Source organism: Diabrotica virgifera, chromosome 7 (assembly GCF_917563875.1).
Source record: "Diabrotica virgifera virgifera chromosome 7, PGI_DIABVI_V3a".
In the NCBI taxonomy this organism is placed as follows: Eukaryota; Metazoa; Arthropoda; class Insecta; order Coleoptera; family Chrysomelidae; genus Diabrotica; species Diabrotica virgifera.
This window is the reverse complement of record NC_065449.1, coordinates 203,757,750-203,777,873: the sequence shown is the minus strand read 5'-3', so window position 1 is coordinate 203,777,873 and position 20,124 is coordinate 203,757,750. Positions and strand designations below refer to the sequence as shown.

Below are 20,124 nucleotides of genomic sequence, written 5' to 3'. Positions count from 1 at the left end.
TTTGTGGACTGTGAATTTATTAACCTTTTCGCTGATGATACCCTTTTGGCTTGTAGCGATAGTTCTATTGAAGGGGCGGTTGACAAAATGAATCACGTTTTAATGTTCAGTGTCTAAATACTTAAAACTTAATAAACTTAAATTAAACGTAAGTAAGACAAAAGCCATGATAGTTACATCTAAATTTAAGTACAGGAGTCTTAATACTAACAATATAATGTTAAACATTGATGGGGAACTAATTGAACTAGTGACACAAATTAAATATCTTGGTTTTCAATTAGATAATACTCTATCATTCGACAAGCATCTAGAGTATATGTGTAAAAAACTCGCAAAAAAATTGTATTTCTTTACAAGAATTTCTAAGAATTTGTCACTTCAGTCAAGGATCACTGTATATAAATCGATAATCCAACCTCACTTTGATTTTTGTGCATCCATCTTATATCTTTTAAATCTTAACCAACTAGCCAAATTACAAAAATTACAGAATCGTGGAATGAGGATCATTTTACGTACAAGTAGATTAACACCTGTCACATTGATGTTGAATTCTTTGCAGTGGTTTTCTGTATCGCAACGTCTTTTTTATTTGACCATGATATTGATTTTTAGAATTGTACATGGATTGGCACCTAAATATTTTCTCGATCTTGTTAGTTACAAATTCAGATATTCACCCTTATTTTACGAGAAATTCTAATAATATTTACATCAGAAGAACCAATACTACAGGTGCTATGAACTCACTTCTCTATAATGGTTTTGATAATTTCAATAAGTTGCCAACGGAACTCAAGTTGAAGACCTCAATTAACATGTATAGGACAGATTTAAAGAATTATGTTGCAAATCGTATTTAATGTCTCATGTGGCTTCTAAATGTGTTTTTAACTGCGTGTAGTTTAATGTAATATTTTGAGTAATGTAGTATTTTTAATGCTTGTATTGTAATGGAATATTTTAAGTGATTTTTATTTTTTGTTTTATTTTTATTATTATGACTTGCATATTGTATCTTAATACCACTTTTCTATTGTCAAATAATTTAAATTGTATATACATATTATAAAATATCTCAATTGTAACTGTATATTAGGGTTACCTAATTTTTGAATAAATTCTTCTTCTTCCAGTTATCCACGCTCAATATCTCTAAAATATCAGTTCTCACTTCATCGATCAACCTCTTTCTGTGTCTTCCTACTGGCCAATGTCCCACCATAGTTCTACTAAGCATTCTACTACACTCACTGGCACAAAATTCCGCCACCCAAAATTTTTGATTAAGTTTGAGAATCTATAACTTTATTATTTGTACTCCTATTTTCAAGATTATTGCATCAATTTGTAAGTACATGTATTGATGTTGTTTGTTATTATTCCGGTAACAAAACATGTTTGCATAGATGGCTTTATAAGGGGGTCAATGGAAGTGTTGTATTTTCTCCTAACTTTAAAACAGTCTGTGGAAAAATTGGAGGGCTGATTTCGTTTCATACTCCTTTTGTGTTATCCTGGTGGTATCACTAAGGTTCTGTTTTTGGAAATAGAGACTACAGGCCCATGTCAAAAAATGGATGGGTCATAATATGAACCACCAGGTGATATATATATATATATATATATATATATATATATATATATATATATATATATATATATATATATATATATATATATATATATATATATATAGGACGATATAGGAGCATAAAATAATAAGATTCAGCACTATGCCGTCACTTGTAAGCTGTCCAACTGAGTGCTGCGCTGGTGAGAATTCAAAAGAGATCCATGAAAAATAATAAGAAAGCACGCAGTGCCGTATGATATGCAATTATTATATAAAGGTAAATTTAATTAATTTTATTTTGCTTGCAAAAAAATGGTGCGCCACAAAGTTGGTAAATTTTTTTGATTTTCTGACAATTTCCAGGGTAAATTTGGTCATTTCATTCTGTACGGCATCAGTTTCATACTGTTTCAATACAGCTTCTAATCCATTATTCCACAACACCGTACAAAAATCATGCAACAAGGAGAAAAATCGAGGGTTGCAATCCCCTTTTTTCCGTGGTCCGGGGGGTGATTTGAAAAAGTACAGCTTCGGTTCCAAAACATTATCTAGCACTCAAAAGTACTACTAAAAATAATGCCGTCAAAAAATTATTGTCCATTTGAATGTATGTATATTAATAATTATCTTAATTTCAGGGTATACTTGATTTATAAAGCTGTACTTAAAATCATTTGACTCTGTACGGCAACTTTTTTTTTAACATGATATTGTAAAATACAATTATTGTTATTGCCGTTCAAAAGAAACTGTTCTAAAAAAAAATTAGAAAAATACAAAAACAGTAATGTTTTAAATTATTGCAAAAGTTTAAATATTCATAGATTAATAAAGTATAGCAATTTTCTACATTTTTCTCTTGTTTTAAATAGTATTAGGATAAATAAATTAGGAAAAAATGATGCCATACATTTTAACGCTAAACTTCGTAACAGAATATAGAGTATGGTGCAAATGAAAGGAATAAATTCGTTATTTTGTAAACCGGCGACTTTAAGAAAAAATCCCAAAACAGGTCGATTTTTATTTTTAAATTATGTTATTTGGCATATCTCATACTAGTGACGTCATCCATCTGGGGTAATGACGTAATCGATGATTTTTTTAAATGAGAATAGGGGTCATATTCTAGCTCATTTGAAAGGTCATTCAATAATCTACTGTCATAATGTAGGAGGTTTAAGGACAAAATTATCCGATTTCTCTGCAGCAGTTAATTGTTCTTGCTTTGATATATTTGTCATTATTGAAAGTTGGTTGAATGATGATTTCCTAGATAAGGAACTTTATTTGGTTAATTATCAGATATTCAGATGTGATAGATCTAATCTTTCAAGTACTAAAAGTAGAGGGGGGGGGATTTTGATACTTATTCATAGAAAAATAAAAGCATTTAAAATGAGCCACATAAACAATTCAGTGGAACAGTTATTTATATCTTGTTCTGTTTCAAATTTTAATTTTATCATTGGTGGTGTGTATATTCCTCCTAATAGTCCAAATAATTGCTATCTATCACATGTTGAAACGATTGAAGATTTGAGAATTCAGTATAATAAGTGCAGCTTTTATATTTTTGGTGATTTTTTTAACTTGCCTAACATAACTCCCGATTTAAATAATATATCACCGTCTCAGATGAATGAAAACATTTCTAGTGTAGCACAATGTTATGCTTTTCTTGATTTTAAACAACATATTACTATTCCTAACTCTAATAATAAGTTTTTAGATCTACTATTTTCGAATGTGGATAGTATCTACTTTCATGTGCAATAGATCCTATTTTTTCTGAATCTACCCATCACAAACCATACTCCTTTGATTTACCTATATCGGACATTACAAATAATTTACTGTGCCAAGAATTTTACTATGATTTCAGAAACGCTGATTATATTAGCTTACAGAATTATTTGGGACCTATCAATTGGCACAAGTATTTAAATTTAAATGACATAAATACTGCAGTACACAATTTCTATCATATTCTGAGTATGGCATTAAATCTTTTTGTGCCCAAAAAGAAAAGTAAGGTATCAACTTTTCCAAAGTGGTTCAATGCTGAGTTGAGAAATTTAATCATCCAAAAGAATATAGCTCACAAAATTACAAGAATACTGGCAATCGCTGTTATTACATAGAGTTTTCAAGGTTCCGTAGTCAGTGTAATATTTTATCTAAATAATGTTTTGTGAATTACAAAAAAGACCTTGAAAATAATTTTAATACCGATCCCAGGTCATTTTGGAGATTTTTTAGCCGAAAAAATAATCTATATGATGTTCCTAATAATATGTACTTATCTAGCTGATAAAAGAGCTGTGAATGGTGATCAGATAAGTGAACTTTTTGCTGTTTACTTCTCTGAAGTTTATGTTTCTTCCCTGGATGTAAGTTATCATGACACATTTAATAAAGTGTGATTCTTTGACAGTGGAAGTTATTTATGACGGTTTGTCAAAACTTTCTAATAATGTAACAGCTGGACCGGATGGACTTCCCGATTTTTTCTTGAAAAACTGTGCTTACAGTCTAACTCAACCATTGTTTGTTCTACACTCACCGGCAGAGAAAACGGGCACCCCAAAAAATGGGTCATTTTTAATGTCTTGTATTTCCTAAACCTGATGTCCGATTTAAGTAATTTTTTTAATATGTTATAGCCTTATTCTTTATCAATATCGCTGTAATAATATTGTTGCTAGACAGGTACATTGTCATTGTATACAGGGTGTACGAATCAAACTGTGTTTTTTTCTCAAACTTTGGAACACCCTGTGTAATGTTCTAGCTTTTATAAAATACTAAAATTAAAACCCAACTATAGCCACAGATTTTCTTAACATTCTGTTTTTGAAGTTATACTTCTTTACCGGCGATAGAGGGTGAATTTTTATATGTTAAAACCTATCAGCCCGGCGCATGCGCATTATAACTTTGTTCTGATTGGATGTTCAAATGACATGTCAAAAATTATCCGATATGGCAGCTGTAGGACAGCTGTGGTTTGGAGGTAAAGGTAAAGGTAAACAAATGTATAATATATTACTTTTATTGTTGTGAGGACAGAAACAAAAAAGTTTATAATATTGTAGTGACTTTTAAATAGTTTTTAAAAGCAACAGGTACGTAATAATTGTTAATGTATCATGGGTATAAACCTACCTATTTGATCTGCCAAAATACATAGTATGTAATACTTTTATTTATATAATTTGATTACCATCAAAATTTCTATCAATATTCACCTAATATATTGTTTTCTTACTCTATGTTTTGTTGTATTTTTTCAATTCTAAATCATTTCAATTCAAAATTAAAATAATTTGATCAATTTTCAAAATATCAAAATATCACAAGTTTAATCCGTTTAGTTAGTCGATCTTCGTAAATAATGACACATAGTGTCCGTGGCTAAGCGTTGAAGGCGAATGAATTCCAATACCAACCGCGCTTATCAGCGCTGGTTCGAGTCCCAATAGAAACTTTCTTTTTTGTTTTTTTTTAATACATTTTATGATTGTAAGTATATTTATTATATAATTTTATTTTCAGAAAATACGTATTTAGTTAAAAAAAATTTCGACAATTAATGTTCAGACATCATTTGTGGCTTGTTTAATGTGTTTGTGTGTGTTTTATTCTTTTATTATTTTAATTTTTGGCACTATTCTAATAAAAATGTTTGAGAAGTAGTAAGTATAAATTAGTTTAATATTTAAACAAAATATAAATAAAAAGTATATTAATTTCGTTTAAATCATATAATAGAAGTATAACTTCTTACGTGCGTACAAAGTACACACACATTCTTTTTTTATTTATTTGTTTATGTTGGATAATAAAAAAGTTAGGCACTTTAACAACTACCCCTGTTTTTCGTCAATACAGGGTGTTTTTCAATAAGTACGGCAAGCTTTAAGGGGTAATTCTGCATGATAAAATGATGACAGTTTGCTTTATAAACTTATGCCCGCAAATACTTCGTTTCTGAGATAGGGGGTGTTGAAATTGTTCTTACAAACTGACGATTTATTTATTGCTCTAAAACGGTTTGTGATATGCAAATGAAATGTGGTAGATTTTAAGACCTAGTTATTGCGCATTTTTGGCGTACAATTGAGAATTTTATATTCACCATTGGCGTGCATACGGGATATATCTAAAATATTTATACCCGTATGCACGCCAATGGTGAATATAAAATTCTTAATTGTACGCCAAAAAATGCGCAATAACTACCTCTTAAAATCTACCAAATTTCATTTGCATATCACAAACCGTTTTAGAGAAATAAATAAATCGTCAGTTTGTAAGAACAATTTCAACACCCCCTATCTCGGAAACGAAGCATTTGAGGGCATACGTTTATAAAGCAAACTGTCATTATTTTATCATGCAGAATTACCCCTTAAAGTTTGCCGTACTTATTTAAAAACACCCTGTATTAACGAAAAACAGGGGTAGTTGTTAAAGTGCTTAACTTTTTTATTATCCAACATAAGCGAATGAATGAAAAAACAGAATGTTAAGAAAACCTGAGGCTATAGTTTGGTTATAATTTCAGTATTTTATAAAAGCTAGAACATTCCACAGGGTGTTCTAAAGTTTGAGAAAAAAACACAGTTCGATTCGTATACCCTGTATACAATGACAATGTACCTGTCTAGCAACAATATTATGACAGCGATATTGATAAAGAATAAGGCTATAACATATTAAAAAAATTACTTAAATCGGACATCAGGTTTAGGAAATACAAGACATTAAAAATGACCCATTTTTTGGGGTGCCCGTTTTCTCTGCCGGTGAGTGTATATAACTTATCATTGAAATTAGGCATTCTTCCTGATAAATGGAAAACTAGCCATTTAATTTCAATTTTTAAATCTGGCGAAAGAGAAAGTATAGAAAATTACAGAGGTATATCTAAACAATCGACCATTCCTAAACTACGTAATAAGTTGATTTATAACCATATTAGTTTTACTTGTCAACAATTAATAAATAATTATCAACATGGCTTTATGCACAAGAAATCCACAATTACAAACTAACTATCTTATGAAACATCTATTATCAGAGATCTGGAAAGAAAATGTCAGGTAGATTGTGTATACACAGACTTTTCAAAAGCCTTTGATAGGATTGACTACTACTTACTGTTACATAAACTTAAGGCATATGGTTTCAGCGATCAGCTTTTAAAGTGGTTTGCTAGCTATTTAATAGGTCGCACACAAAAAGTCAAACTGGGTTCATTTATGTCAGATGCAATACAAATAAAATCTGGAGTTCCACAAGGTGCTCATTGCTCGCCCCTTCTGTTCAATCTGTTTATTAACGACATAGGTGAATGTTTTAATCACTCTAAGTACTTGCTATTTGCTGATGATTTAAAGATGTACAGATCTATCAAAGATCATGAAGATTGTCGTCTCCGTCAAAACGATCTCAATAATTTAGTTGAGTGGTGTAACAAAAATAGACTCTTTTTAAACGTTAATAAATGTCATTTCATTAGCTTCCACAAAGTTGCAAAAAATATCAATCATCATATGTCATCGATAGTAAAGCGCTCTCTTATGTTAAAACAGTAAAGGATTTAGGAGTAATATTCGATGAAAACTTAACGTTTGTGGATCACATTAACTATGTGACAGCAAAGGCTTCAAAAGTATTTGGTTATATACTTCGCAGTTGTGCTGATCTTTCCCTTAATACAATAAAGGCTGTTTACTCATCATTGGTTATATCTATATTAGAATTCTTCTCTATTGTCTGGTCACCATTTTATAATGTTCATGTTATTTGTCTCGAGAGAGTTCAAAATAAGTTTTTAAGATTTGCAGCGTACAGATTGGGATATAATGTTATTGAACTAAACCACAACTATACCATCATCCGTAGTAATCTCAATTTGCACTCCTTAAAAGACCGTAGAATTTTAAATGATCTAGCTTTTATTTATAAACTATTAAATAGTGAAATCAATTGCCCTGATTTATTAAAATGAATAAACTTTAATATTCCAAACCATGATCTGAGAAATAATAACTTGTTCCATGTACCTCATCATTCAACAAACTATGGTCTTAACTCACCAATAGATAGAACTTTGAGTCGCCTGAATGATTTGGACATCGATTTATTCTCTTCTTCCAGTAGAGTATTTAAAAACCGACTAAAATCAATTTTTCTGGTTAGCACTTATGTTTAATGTTTAATATTATATTTTCAGTAGATTTGTTAATTTTTGCCATGGACAATGCTTTTGTATTATGTAATTTATTAATTTTTTATTGTCTGTAGTTAGTTGATTAATGTCGGTTTATATTATATTATTATTATTACTCCAGGCTGTGGGTGAAAAATAGGTCGATTTCAGGATATAATTCAGAAATTTTTGAAACCTATCAGGTGTTGTAAAGGACGATGCCAGGAATAACTTATACTAAAATGTGACCAAAAATATTTTGAGCTTTTTTTGTTATTGCCATTTTCATTTGTTAAATTTGCAATTTTTAGAGATTTTTAATTTTGCAGCTTAGGATATTGATTCTAGAGAAAAACTTTTTAATAGAAAGTTGTAGTAAATTAAAAAACCTACAATTTGAGCTATGGTCAGTTTAATTTCGCTTATTGGTTATTGCAAAACAGCCTGCGAAAGGTCCTAAATGGCCGTTTTTTACAGTTGCGTTATTTATTGTACAAATAATTTTTTTTATTTTTTAAAGCTTTAAAATGGCGATATTTCAATTCCAAACATAAAAAAAAATTGTAAGGCCGGATTAACGAATTTGCTGCTTAGATATTATAAATTGTTTATCCCAAGAGGTCAAATGTCGAAGGCTATAACTTTTTGAAAAAAAATCGTAGAGAGTTGGTGAAACATCCAATCTCCTTCTAAAGAGTTATATTTTCATATTCTGATGTAAATAAATGCGTAAAACATTTTTAAACCTCTAATTTTTGGGTTTGAAAATAAGGGGGCAAATTTCGTTAAAAACATTTAGAGCTGAAGCGGCCCTGTACATCCTATGAGTTTTTAACTTACAGATTATTGTTGCTGAAGACGAAACGAAGATTTATAAAAAAATAAAAAAATTCTACGACCAACTGGAGCCGAGCTAAATGTTGGGTTTGAAAATAAGGGGGCAAATTTCGTTATAAACATTTAGAGCTGAAGCGGCCCTGTACATCCTATGAGTTTCTAACTTACAGATTATTGTTACTGAAGACGAAACGAAGATTTATAAAAAAATAAAAATTTTCTACAACTAACTGAAGCCGAGATAATTATTTCTTTTTTCTTAAATCGTAGTGCCTTTATTTATAACAATTAAGAAATTATTTTACAGTCATTGACTAAAGAAAGACTTATATTATCTTAAAATAAACAATATTATAAAATATAGTTACATTTAATTATTAAAAATTATTTTTAAAATCGCCCGGCTAGCTTCAAATCCGCGCGCTCGGAAAATTTTTACGTAACTTGTATTAAATTTTGACCGAAAACAATTTACTAATATTACCATTATAATATACAGTCTATTTACCACTGTATTTGTTTTTCTTGATAAACTTTTATATGTGAAATCTCATTTCTGAAGAAATAATATTACAAAAATGATACAAATATATGAAATATATAAACTATATTTTAAATTTTTTTTCATTGTTATATAAATATAATAATAATAATGTTACTTCTTATTATACAATATAAAATTTCTCTTCTTGTAGTGACTATCCGTTTTGGATGTTGGCGACCATCATGCCAATTTGGCAAACCCCATTTGGAAACTGAGAACCAGGAAGGCGAAGGATTACCTTGCTAGAAAATTTACGTTCGTCGTTGCAACACAACAACTACAAATCTTTTTAGAGCAGCAGTACCGATTTAGTGTGCAAGTACAGATTGCCATGATGGTCGCCAACATCCAAAACGGATAGTCACTACAAGAAGAAAAAGTTTTATGTTGTATAATAAGAAGTAACATTATTATTATTATATTTATATAACAATGAAAAAATTAAAAATATAGTTATATATTTCATATACAGTGTGTCCACGGATGGGGTGCCCAAGAGGAAAAACTTTTTTATTTTAAATTTTAGCGAAAAATGTCATTCTTGATAAAATGTTTTGCTTGTTCTAAAACCCCATAAAATGAAATAAAATTCAAGTTTTTCAAATCCTGCAATTTTATAGCCAATTTTATGTAAATCCCTATAAATTTTTGAACTAAGTTCGAAATTGTATCAATAATAACTTCGGAGAACAACCCTTTCGCTTCTCTGGATTATGAAGCCAGACTTTGTCGTTCTCCTTGAATCATCAAATTATTTATTAATTAAATAATTATTAATCCAATAATTTTTATATTGAAATTTAACACAAGATAAATTCTTTATTGAACGCTTAACAATGTCGAAAAAAATGGCAATTCGCAAATTATTTATCGGAGTTGACAGTTACTAAGCTACATTGTGGCTTGGCAACACTACATTATTGTTATGACTTCGAATTTAGTGCAAAAATTTATAGGGATTTACATAAAATTGGCTACAAAATTAAGCAGGATTTGAAAAACTTAAATTTTATTTCGTTTTATGGGGTTTTAGAACAAGCAAAACTTTTTATCAAGAATGATATTTTTCGCTAAAATTGAAAATAAAAACGTTTTTCCTCTTGGGCACCCCAACCGTGGACACACTGTATATGTATCATTTTTGTAATATTATTTGTTCAGAAATGAGATTTCACATATAAAAGTATATCAAGAAAAACAAATACAGTGGTAAATAGACTGTATATTATAATGGTAATATTATTAAATTGTTTTCGGTCAAAGTTTAATACAAGGCCGCTCGCAAAAGCACCGATTTTAAAAATAATTTTTATAATTAAATGTAACTATATTTTATAATAATCTTTATTTTAAGATAATATAAGTCTTTCTTTAGTCAATGACTGTAAAATAATTTCTTATTGTTATAAATAAAGGCACTACGATTTAAGAAAAAAGAAATAATTATCTCGGCTTCAGTTGGTTGTAGAAAATTTTTATTTTTTTATAAATCTTCGTTTCGCCTTCAGTAACAATAATCTGTAAGTTAGAAACTCAATAGGATGTACAGGGCCGCTTCAGCTCTAAATGTTTATAACGAAATTTGCCCCCTTATTTTCAAACCTAACATTTAGCTCGGCTTCAGTTGGTGGTAGAAATTTTTTAATTTTTTATAAATCTTCGTTTCGTCTTCAGCAACAATAATCTGTAAGTTAAAAACTCATAGGATGTACAGGGCCGCTTCAGCTCTAAATGTTTATAACGAAATTTACCCCCTTATTTTCAAACCCAAAAATTAGAGGTTTAAAAATGTTTTATGCATTTATTTACATCAGAATATGAAAATATAATTCTTTAGAAGGAGATTGGATGTTTCACCAACTCTCTACGATTTTTTTTCAAAAAGTTATAGCCTTCGACATTTGACCTCTTGGGATAAACAATTTATAATATCTAAGCAGCAAATTCGTTAATCCGGCCTTACAATTTTTTTTATGTTTGGAATTGAAAGATCTTAATTTTAAAGATTTAAAAAATAAAAAAAATTATTTGTACAATAAATAACGCAATTGTAAAAAACGGCCATTTTGGACATTTCGCAGGCTGTTTTGCAATAACCAATAAACGAAATTAAACTTACCATAGCTCAAATTGTAGGTTTTTTAATTTACTACAACTTTCTATTAAAAAGTTTTTCTCTAGAATCAATATCCTAAGCTGCAAAATTAAAAATCTTTAAAATTGCAAATTTAACAAATGAAAATCGCAATAACAAAAAAAGCTCACAATATTTTTGGTCACATTTTAGTATAAGTTATTCCTGGCATCGTCCTTTACAACACCTGATAGGTTTCAAAAATTCTTGAATTATATCACGTTTTTTCACCCACAGCCTGGGGTATATGTATTGTCACTGCATAACGTGGATTGTGTGTATGTTAAATTTAGTTTTATTGTAATGTACTTACTACAGTTTTATGCTGTCACACTTTCATTTAATTCATTTAATTTTGTTTTTTGTTTTTTTTACTGTTTTACTGGACTTTACTATTACTACTTTTACTTCTACTTATTGTTTATATAATGTATATTTTTTATGAAATTGGGGAAACCCGTAAATAAATAAATAAATATGTATAAATAAATTCTCTATTCAGTAATATAAACGTTTACATAATTCTTTGTACAGGGTGTCCAAAACTAATTTTCTAATTTAATTATTTGACAAAAAAAAAAAAGAAAAATGTATGTACAGTGGAACCTCGATAACCCGGATTAATCGGGACCGCGGCCGATCCGGGTTATCGAAAATCCGGGTTAGCCGGAGAATATAGTAAAAATTAATAAATAACCTCCATTATAATTACAAAAACATGAAACACATATGCACAGTACACATCTAAATTACGTATAGTTGTATAGAGTGTAGAGTTTTGTTCATTTCTTGGTAAAAAACTCAGTCATACTGTAGAGATGTACCGACACCATAATATGGTAGGTCTGGATTCCGCGTACGAAAAAAAAGTTGATAAATAGCAAGCTGAAAATTTGTTATTAGCTTAAGGGTGTCTAGTCGGACAAACATTAATATATGGGAACACTGGAACAGGGGAAGTTTTAACTGTGGAACAGGCTAAAAATTTGGAACGGTCAGACCACGAAAACGGCACATGTATTTTGTCCGACAGAACAGACTTAAACTCTCCGAACAGAGATTAAACTCTCATGCAAAAATCAGACTGCTATTTATCACCAAATTGGCGTTTTAATGAGTGGAACATGTAGAATATGTCAAATGACAGGAATTATGACAGGTGATAAATAGCAGTCTGATTTTTGCATGAGAGTTTAATCTCTGTTCGGAGAGTTTATGTCTGTTCTGTCGGACAAAACAAATGTGCCATTTTCGTGTTCTGACCGTTCCAGATTTTTTACCTGTTCCACAATTAAAACTGCCCCTGTTCCAGTGTTCTCATATATCAAAGTTTATCCGACTAGACACCCTTAAGCTATTAACAAATTTTTAGCTTGCTATTAATCAACTTTTTTTTCATACGCGGGATCCAGACCTATGGTATCATAATATCATATTATGATGCTGCAATAAATTTATTTTAAAGATTCGCCTTTATCAATCCTACCTAATGTTTCTAGTTTCTTTTCCATTGTCACAACATTTTTACGTTTTGTTAACATTACAGTTTTGTTACCATTACGTAGACAAAAATCAGGCAAACACAATCTGAAGCACGATTACAGAACGGAAGTGATTAAAACAATGTTGTTATTTAAGAACAGACTAAGGCCATTGTTTTAAAAAAGAATTTTTAAATAGTCACGTCTATTTTAAACAATGCTAAGACAGTTTGACATAAATAACGGAAAAGGAATACAGACAGGTGCCTGTTCTTTCCGATAAGCTGAGACGGTCGCTCTGCCTGCCGCCGTGTGCATGAATCATTTTTACTGTTGTACATACTTATATGTGTTCAAATTACACAAATACACATTATCTCTCAAATATTATTTGACCTACATACATTTTTATTTGATAAAATTGTTAAATTGTTTATTTGTTAAATTTTTGTCTGATGAAAATCGGTCCGGGTTAGCCGGACTTCCGGGTTATCGGGGGCCGACTTATCGGGGTTCCACTGTAATTTCTTTAACTCAGAATATATTTTAGTGTTGCCCGAAAACAGAAAAAGATAGTTATTTCAGAAATAAACATTGCTTTTCGATTATATTCAATGTTCAAGCCAGCAATTTAGGCAAAAGCAATATTTATTTCTGATATAAATATTGTTGTCTGATTTCTGACAGCAGTCAAATATATTTTGAATTAAATAAATTACATAAATTCTTCTTTTTTTGTCAAATAATTTAATTAAAAAAATCATTTTTTTGGACACCCTGTATAAATAAGTATGTAAATGTTTATATTACTGAATAGAGAATTGAATGACCTTTCAAATAAGCTAGCATACGACCCCTATTGTTACGTCATCACACCCGGGATTATTTAAAAAAATCATCATAATTTAAAAATAAAAATCGACCTGTTTCGGGATTTTTCCTTATAGTCGCTGGTTTACGAAATAATGAATTTATTTTTTTCATTTGAACCATACTGTATATCTATGTAAATTATATTTTATTTAATATTTTTTTACTTTTTCATCATTGTGAACTTTCAGATTTGTACGGCATTTACTATTTATAAATTATTGCATTAAGTACAAATAAACTATCTAAATGCCGTATAAAAAATATCGTCATGAATTTACATTTCGTTCTATGGATGTTTCCTTGAGTTTTTTCCCCTACAAACCTTTGGACCAACGAAAATGTACGGCATGTAAAAAAATATTATCTATGCATAAAATGCTTTCAAAATAAATTAATTTTATGTTGTTTCAAATCCCCTCCGGATCACAGAAAGAGAAGGGATTGCAACCCTCGATTTTTTCTCCTCGTCGCATGATTTTTGTACGGCGTTGCGGAATAATGGATTAGAAACTGTATTGAAACAGTATGAAACTGATGCCGTACAGAATGAAATGACCAATTTAGCACCATAGTGCTGAATCTTATTATTTTATGCTCTTATATCGTCCTATATAAGTCACCTGGTGGTTCATGTGACCCATCCAATTTTTGACATGACATCTAATATCCAAATATCTCCTTTCTTGTAAGAGCTGTAAATAAAAACACTGATTTGAAGGTTTATTTAATTAAAAATATCAAGCACACTAAAATCAACAAAACAAAATTAACAACAAAAGTAAACATTTCAATAGCATGTATGTCCACCTCTTGCAGCAACTGCTTCTTGCAATATGTTTGGCATCGAATAAAGATGTGTTATCCTTGCCTGGGGAATAGCCCGATATTCCTCTACCTCTACCAGGGCCATAACTGTACCAAATTTTCTGGAGGTCTAGGATGACGGCGAATATTGAACTTTTTAATTCATTGAGGATTGAGATCTGGGCTGCATGCGGACCGTTCTAATCTTATCAATCCAAACTCTATTTTATGAGTCAATCAGTGTTTTTATTTACAAAAAATGGTACAGCTGTTACAAAGAAAAGAGATATTCGGATAATTCAAAAAACAGAATTTTAGTGATGCCTCAAGGATAATATGACAGGACTATGAAACAAAATCCCCTCTATATGACCTTACGTCTTGTACTATTTGTGTCCACTTTTTCGAAATTAGAATATGATCTATTTGGTTTCCATCCATTCTTCCTGGTATCATCCATGTTATTTTGTGTTCTTTTTATGTTTATGCCTAGTACTGACTATTATATATGTGTTTGTTGCTGCTGCTAGGTTGAAGATTTTTCCTCCATTGTCGTTCGTAGTGTCATGAATGGTTTCTTTGCCCGCTACATTACTATTATAGTCCTCCTTTCCGATCTTTGCATTGAAGTCACCCAATATTATTAATATATCATTCCTCGGAATATTTTCACAGGTTTCTTCCAGGATGTCGTAGAATTCTGCTTTATCTTCTTGGCTTGCTTCTTCCGTGGGTGCATAGCAATTGACTATCGAGATGTTGGCTTGTTTATTTTCTATTCTTATGTAAGATATCCTTCCATTAACTGCTTTGAATTGTATCACTTTTTCCCTCATTTTTTTGTTCACCATAAATGCCGTACCATTGGTTCCCTGTTTGTTTTCTCCCGCATAGTATATGCTAAAGTTTTTCTTCTCAATTTTTCCTTCTTTCTTCCATCGTATTTCTTGTAGGGCTAGGATTTCTAGTTCGTATTTTTTCATTTCAAGGGCTATTTCTTGCATCTTACCTACTGCTAGCATGGTTCTAATATTCCAAGATCCCATTCTAATGGGTTTCGTTCTTTTCTTCTTATTGAGATTCTTTCTTTCTTTTGTGTGCGTTATTTTGTTTTCGTTAACCGTTTGCATTGCCGAGTCTGTTTCCAGTGGTAGTATCTTTTGATTTTCATCAGCTAGTTTTTTGGGAATGTTTCTACTTTACCGTCTTTTCTCCATCTCCATTTTTCATTACCATCCACGGTTAATCCATTGTAGTCCCTTTTAACATTTCTCCCCATGTCTCTTAATTCCTTACACTTTGCTCCTATTTCTTTCTGAATATTTCTTTCTAAGACTGTCATATCTTGGCTTATGAAAATCTTCTCCCCTTTGATATGTCTCAATTTACTTTTCTTCTTCATTACCTTATTTTTTTCTTCTATACTTCCCATTTTCAATAGACAAGTTCTGTCTCCCAGCTTAACTGCTTTCTCTATTTTTGTGTTCTCTTCCAAGTGCTGTTTGATGAAGTTTGTCATTTTTTCTTTTAGTTCAGCTTCATCATTCGCATCTATTTTGAGACCCGTTATTACTAGGTTGTTTTGCTTCATTTCTTTTTCACACCGTTCTACCCTAATTTCCAAAATATTTAGCTTTTTCTTTGTTTCCTCGAGTTCAAATGCGGACACTGATCACATATTGTTGATAGCAAAACTTAAGATGAAAATCATCAAAGCAAATAATCATAAGGAAAGAAAAATGAGGAAATGGAATATAGCCAAACTGAAAACGCAAGAAAAAAGCAACAATATACAGAACAACTGGAACAGAAACTGGGCAGGTACGAGAACATAGAAATAGAAGAGGAATGGAAAAACATTAAGAACAGCATAATAGAGACAGCAGAACAAATAATAGGATTCCAAAAAAACAAAGAATCGAAAGAATGGTTTGATGACGAATGTCACCAAAAAAGTCAATTGAAGCACCTCGCAAGAAACAAATGGCTACAGAGTGCCGAACAGGAACAATTGGACCAATATAGAAAAGAAAAACAAGAAGCATTGAAACTCTATAGAAGAAAGAAGAACACATGGATCATTGAACAAATGCAAGAATTAGAATCGAGTAATAAAGACAACAATAAATTGTTCGAATACATAAAACAACAATACAACACCAAAAAAACTGTCACAAAAATAAACAAAAAAGATTGGGAAAAACATTTCACGAACCTATACAAAAACAACAACAAGGCAGATTCAGAGGATGAGGATATAAGATATAACAGAGATGAAAAGGAAGGTGCACCTACTTATCAGGAATTCATGGAGGTACTAAAACAACTAAAAGTAAACAAAACGCCAGGGCAAGATGAAATCAACAACGAACTGATCATCAACGGAGGAGAGGAGCTCACGAAGCGAATGCACAAGTTAATGGTTACAATTTGGAAGGACGAAAGCATGCCCATAGAATGGAAAAATGGGCATATCACACCAATCTTTAAGAAAGGAGATCCAACTAAGTGCTGCAACTACAGAGCAATTATGCTACTAAATACAACGTATAAGATATTGACCACAATTATAAGAAACCGGATAAATCAATACACAGAAAAAATTATAGGACCATACCAACAGGGCTTTAGAAAAGGAAGATCAACAATAGATGCAATACACGTCCTAACAAAAACAATTGAAAAAAGCTATGAACATGACGTAGAATTACACATACTATTCATCGATTTCCAACAGGCCTTCGACAGCATATACAGACAACAATTACTAAAAGAAATGAAAAAAATGGAGATACCGGCAAAATTAATAAGACTAACTAGAATGACAATGAAAGACTCAACAGCAAAAGTTAAAACAAATGAGGGAGATACAAACGACATCAAAATAGAACTTGGGGTAAGACAAGGAGACAGTCTGTCAACGACACTATTCAATATCGCTCTAGAAGGAGTAATTAGGGACACAGGCCTGAAAAAGACAATTATTCAAAGCTCAACACAGATCATAGGATATGCGGATGACCTAGGACTGATAGCACGAGATAAAAAAAGACTAGAAGAGGGACTTTTAACCCTTGTAAGAGAAGCAAAGACGAGAGGATTAATAATCAATCAGAATAAAACAAAATACCTTATAAGCACAAGAGACAATGTAAACAGAATAACAGAAATAAAGATAGGTGAAAATACATTCCAGAGAGTAGATTGCTTCAAATACCTGGGGGTGATGGTGGACGGCAAAAACGGAAGGAGTATAGAGATCAACGAAAGAATTAAAGCAGGTAATAGAGTATATTGGAAATACCACCGACTACTCAAGGACAAAAACCTGAGCAAAAAAACAAAATCAAAAATATATACAGCAGCAATTAGACCAGTGATAGCCTATGGAGCAGAAGTAATGTGCCTTACGAAAAAAGACGAAGAAAAGTTAAGAATAATTGAGAGAAAAATTATGAGAAGTATACATGGCCCAGTGATGACAGAAACAGGGGAATATAGAAGGCTCATGAACCATGAAATAATAAATATAACTGAAGGAGAAGATATAGTAAAATTCATTAAAGCACAAAGACTCAGATGGTTTGGACACACACAAAGAAGAGAGGTAGAAGAACTGATCAGGAAGATAGTGAACTGGAGACCAGTAACAAATAGACCAAGAGGAAGACCAAAAATAAGATGGGAAGATCAACTGCTAGACGATATATCAAAGATGGAAATTGCAAACTGGAGAGAAAAGATTCAGGACCGGAGTGAGTGGAAGAAGATAGTAGAGAAGGCAAAAAAACATCACAACCTATGAACGATGACCTAAAGGACACTGCGGACTAATCCACCGCGTGAAATGGATTAAAAGAGCTCATAGTATTTGAGCGACCTATACTCTAACAAGAGTGAACGGTCCATATATATATATATATATATATATATATATATATATATATATATATATATATATATGAAACAAAATCAGCTCTTCCATTTATCCACAGAATTTTTTAAAGTTAGGAGAAAATACAACGCTTCCATTTACCCCTGTATAATGCTATGCAAGCAAATTTTTTTTGTTACCGGAATAATATTAAACGATATCAATACATGTACCTACAAACTGGTGCAAGAATCGTGAAAATGTGAGCACAAATAATAAAGTTATAAATTATTAAACTTTATCAAAAATTTTGGTTGGCGGAATCTTGTGCCGGTGAGTGTATGTTAGTTTTGTTCTTATTTTAGGATGGCATGCAATATGCTGGAATTGGCCCAGATACAATACGCAATTATGCAGAACAAACAATGCATGAAGCTCATTTATCAGATGAAGTCTGTAATCTACTTAGTGAAGATATCAACTATAAGCTCAGATATATTATTCATGTAAGTAAATGTATTAGTATCCAATGTATTTTAGTTAGATGTACATAAAATTTTACTTAATAAAAAATTATATTAACACATTAACCGCCACATCAAATTTTTTGGTTTTTGCCTTCAGGCTCCACGTTCAGAATCTCAATGTTAATTGCATTTAACTCACAGAACACCTAGTCCAAATAGGGTGTTAGTTAAATACAACTCAAGTGGCATTTAATGTGTTAAAGAAAATTAGGGTATCTACTATTAAATAAAAAAAAAACAAAACATTCAAGAATTAATGTGGAAGAAAGCAGGTTCTTAACAGATGAAATTTACAGGTTTAAAAGCAAAAAACTTCAAGTAAACAGAAGATAGCTAGTAGACCAGGGCGGATCTGTGAAAAAACGTCTATTTTTGGATGTGAGAGGTGGCATTCGGATTTTTGCAGATAAAGTTAGGTGATAACTTCAACAATAATAATTGACTTATGCTCCTTCCCAAATATGCCCGGAACATTAATAAAAAAATTAAAATATTTAAAAATTTCGAAAAACATCGATTATTTTCTACTTTCTTTGGTTATAACTTTAAAACGATTCATTTTGGAACAAAGTCGTAAAAAAATAAAAATTGAATTTTGTATAATATACAACTGGTTTAAAATGTCTTAAATTATTACCCTTTCTGCAAAATAGCAATAAATACAAAATAGGGGGGCAAAATAAGCCTGTTTTTATTCAAAATTTTTCAACCACTTTGGTTGCACTTAGAACTTTCGTAATTCGCTTAGAAAATTCTTATAAATAACATACTTAAATCGTTTACCAAATTTCATTAAAATCGACCTGATAGATTTTGCAGAATCATTTTGCAATCTAAATTTTTTTAAAAAACTTCAAATTTTTTAAAAACTTTCTGAAGAAAAAGAAGACCATTTAGAAGTAGAAGTAGACCTATTTTTTTTACATATAAAGAGGTTCTCTACCTATCTAATACACTTTACCGAATTAAAATCGGATTATTTAAGCGGCCTCAGCACTGTTTTAAAGTTATAAACAATTTTTTAGACTTACAAACAAATACAGTGAGGACGTTTGAGTTGGCATAAATTCATTTTCTCGAGAATAGGCGTCTCTGGAGATAAATCTCGAAACAGGTCGATTTTTATTTTTAAATTCTAAATTTTTGGTATATATATCATACTGGTGACGTCATCCATCTGGGCGTGATGACGTAATCGATGATTTTTTTTAAATGAGAATAGGTGCCGTGTGATAGCTCAATCGAAAG

At 30.9% G+C, this 20,124-nt stretch overlaps 1 protein-coding gene across 1 annotated transcript in view; it reads left to right on the top strand.

Moving 5' to 3' along the window:
- LOC114326547 (uncharacterized) overlaps positions 1-20,124 on the top strand; it is a 54,951-nt gene that overhangs the window by 2,797 nt on the left and 32,030 nt on the right. Inside the window, exon 3 of the mRNA XM_050657227.1 lies at positions 18,715-18,855. Coding sequence (XP_050513184.1) covers positions 18,715-18,855 — 141 coding nt within the window. The remainder of the gene's footprint in view (positions 1-18,714; positions 18,856-20,124) is intronic.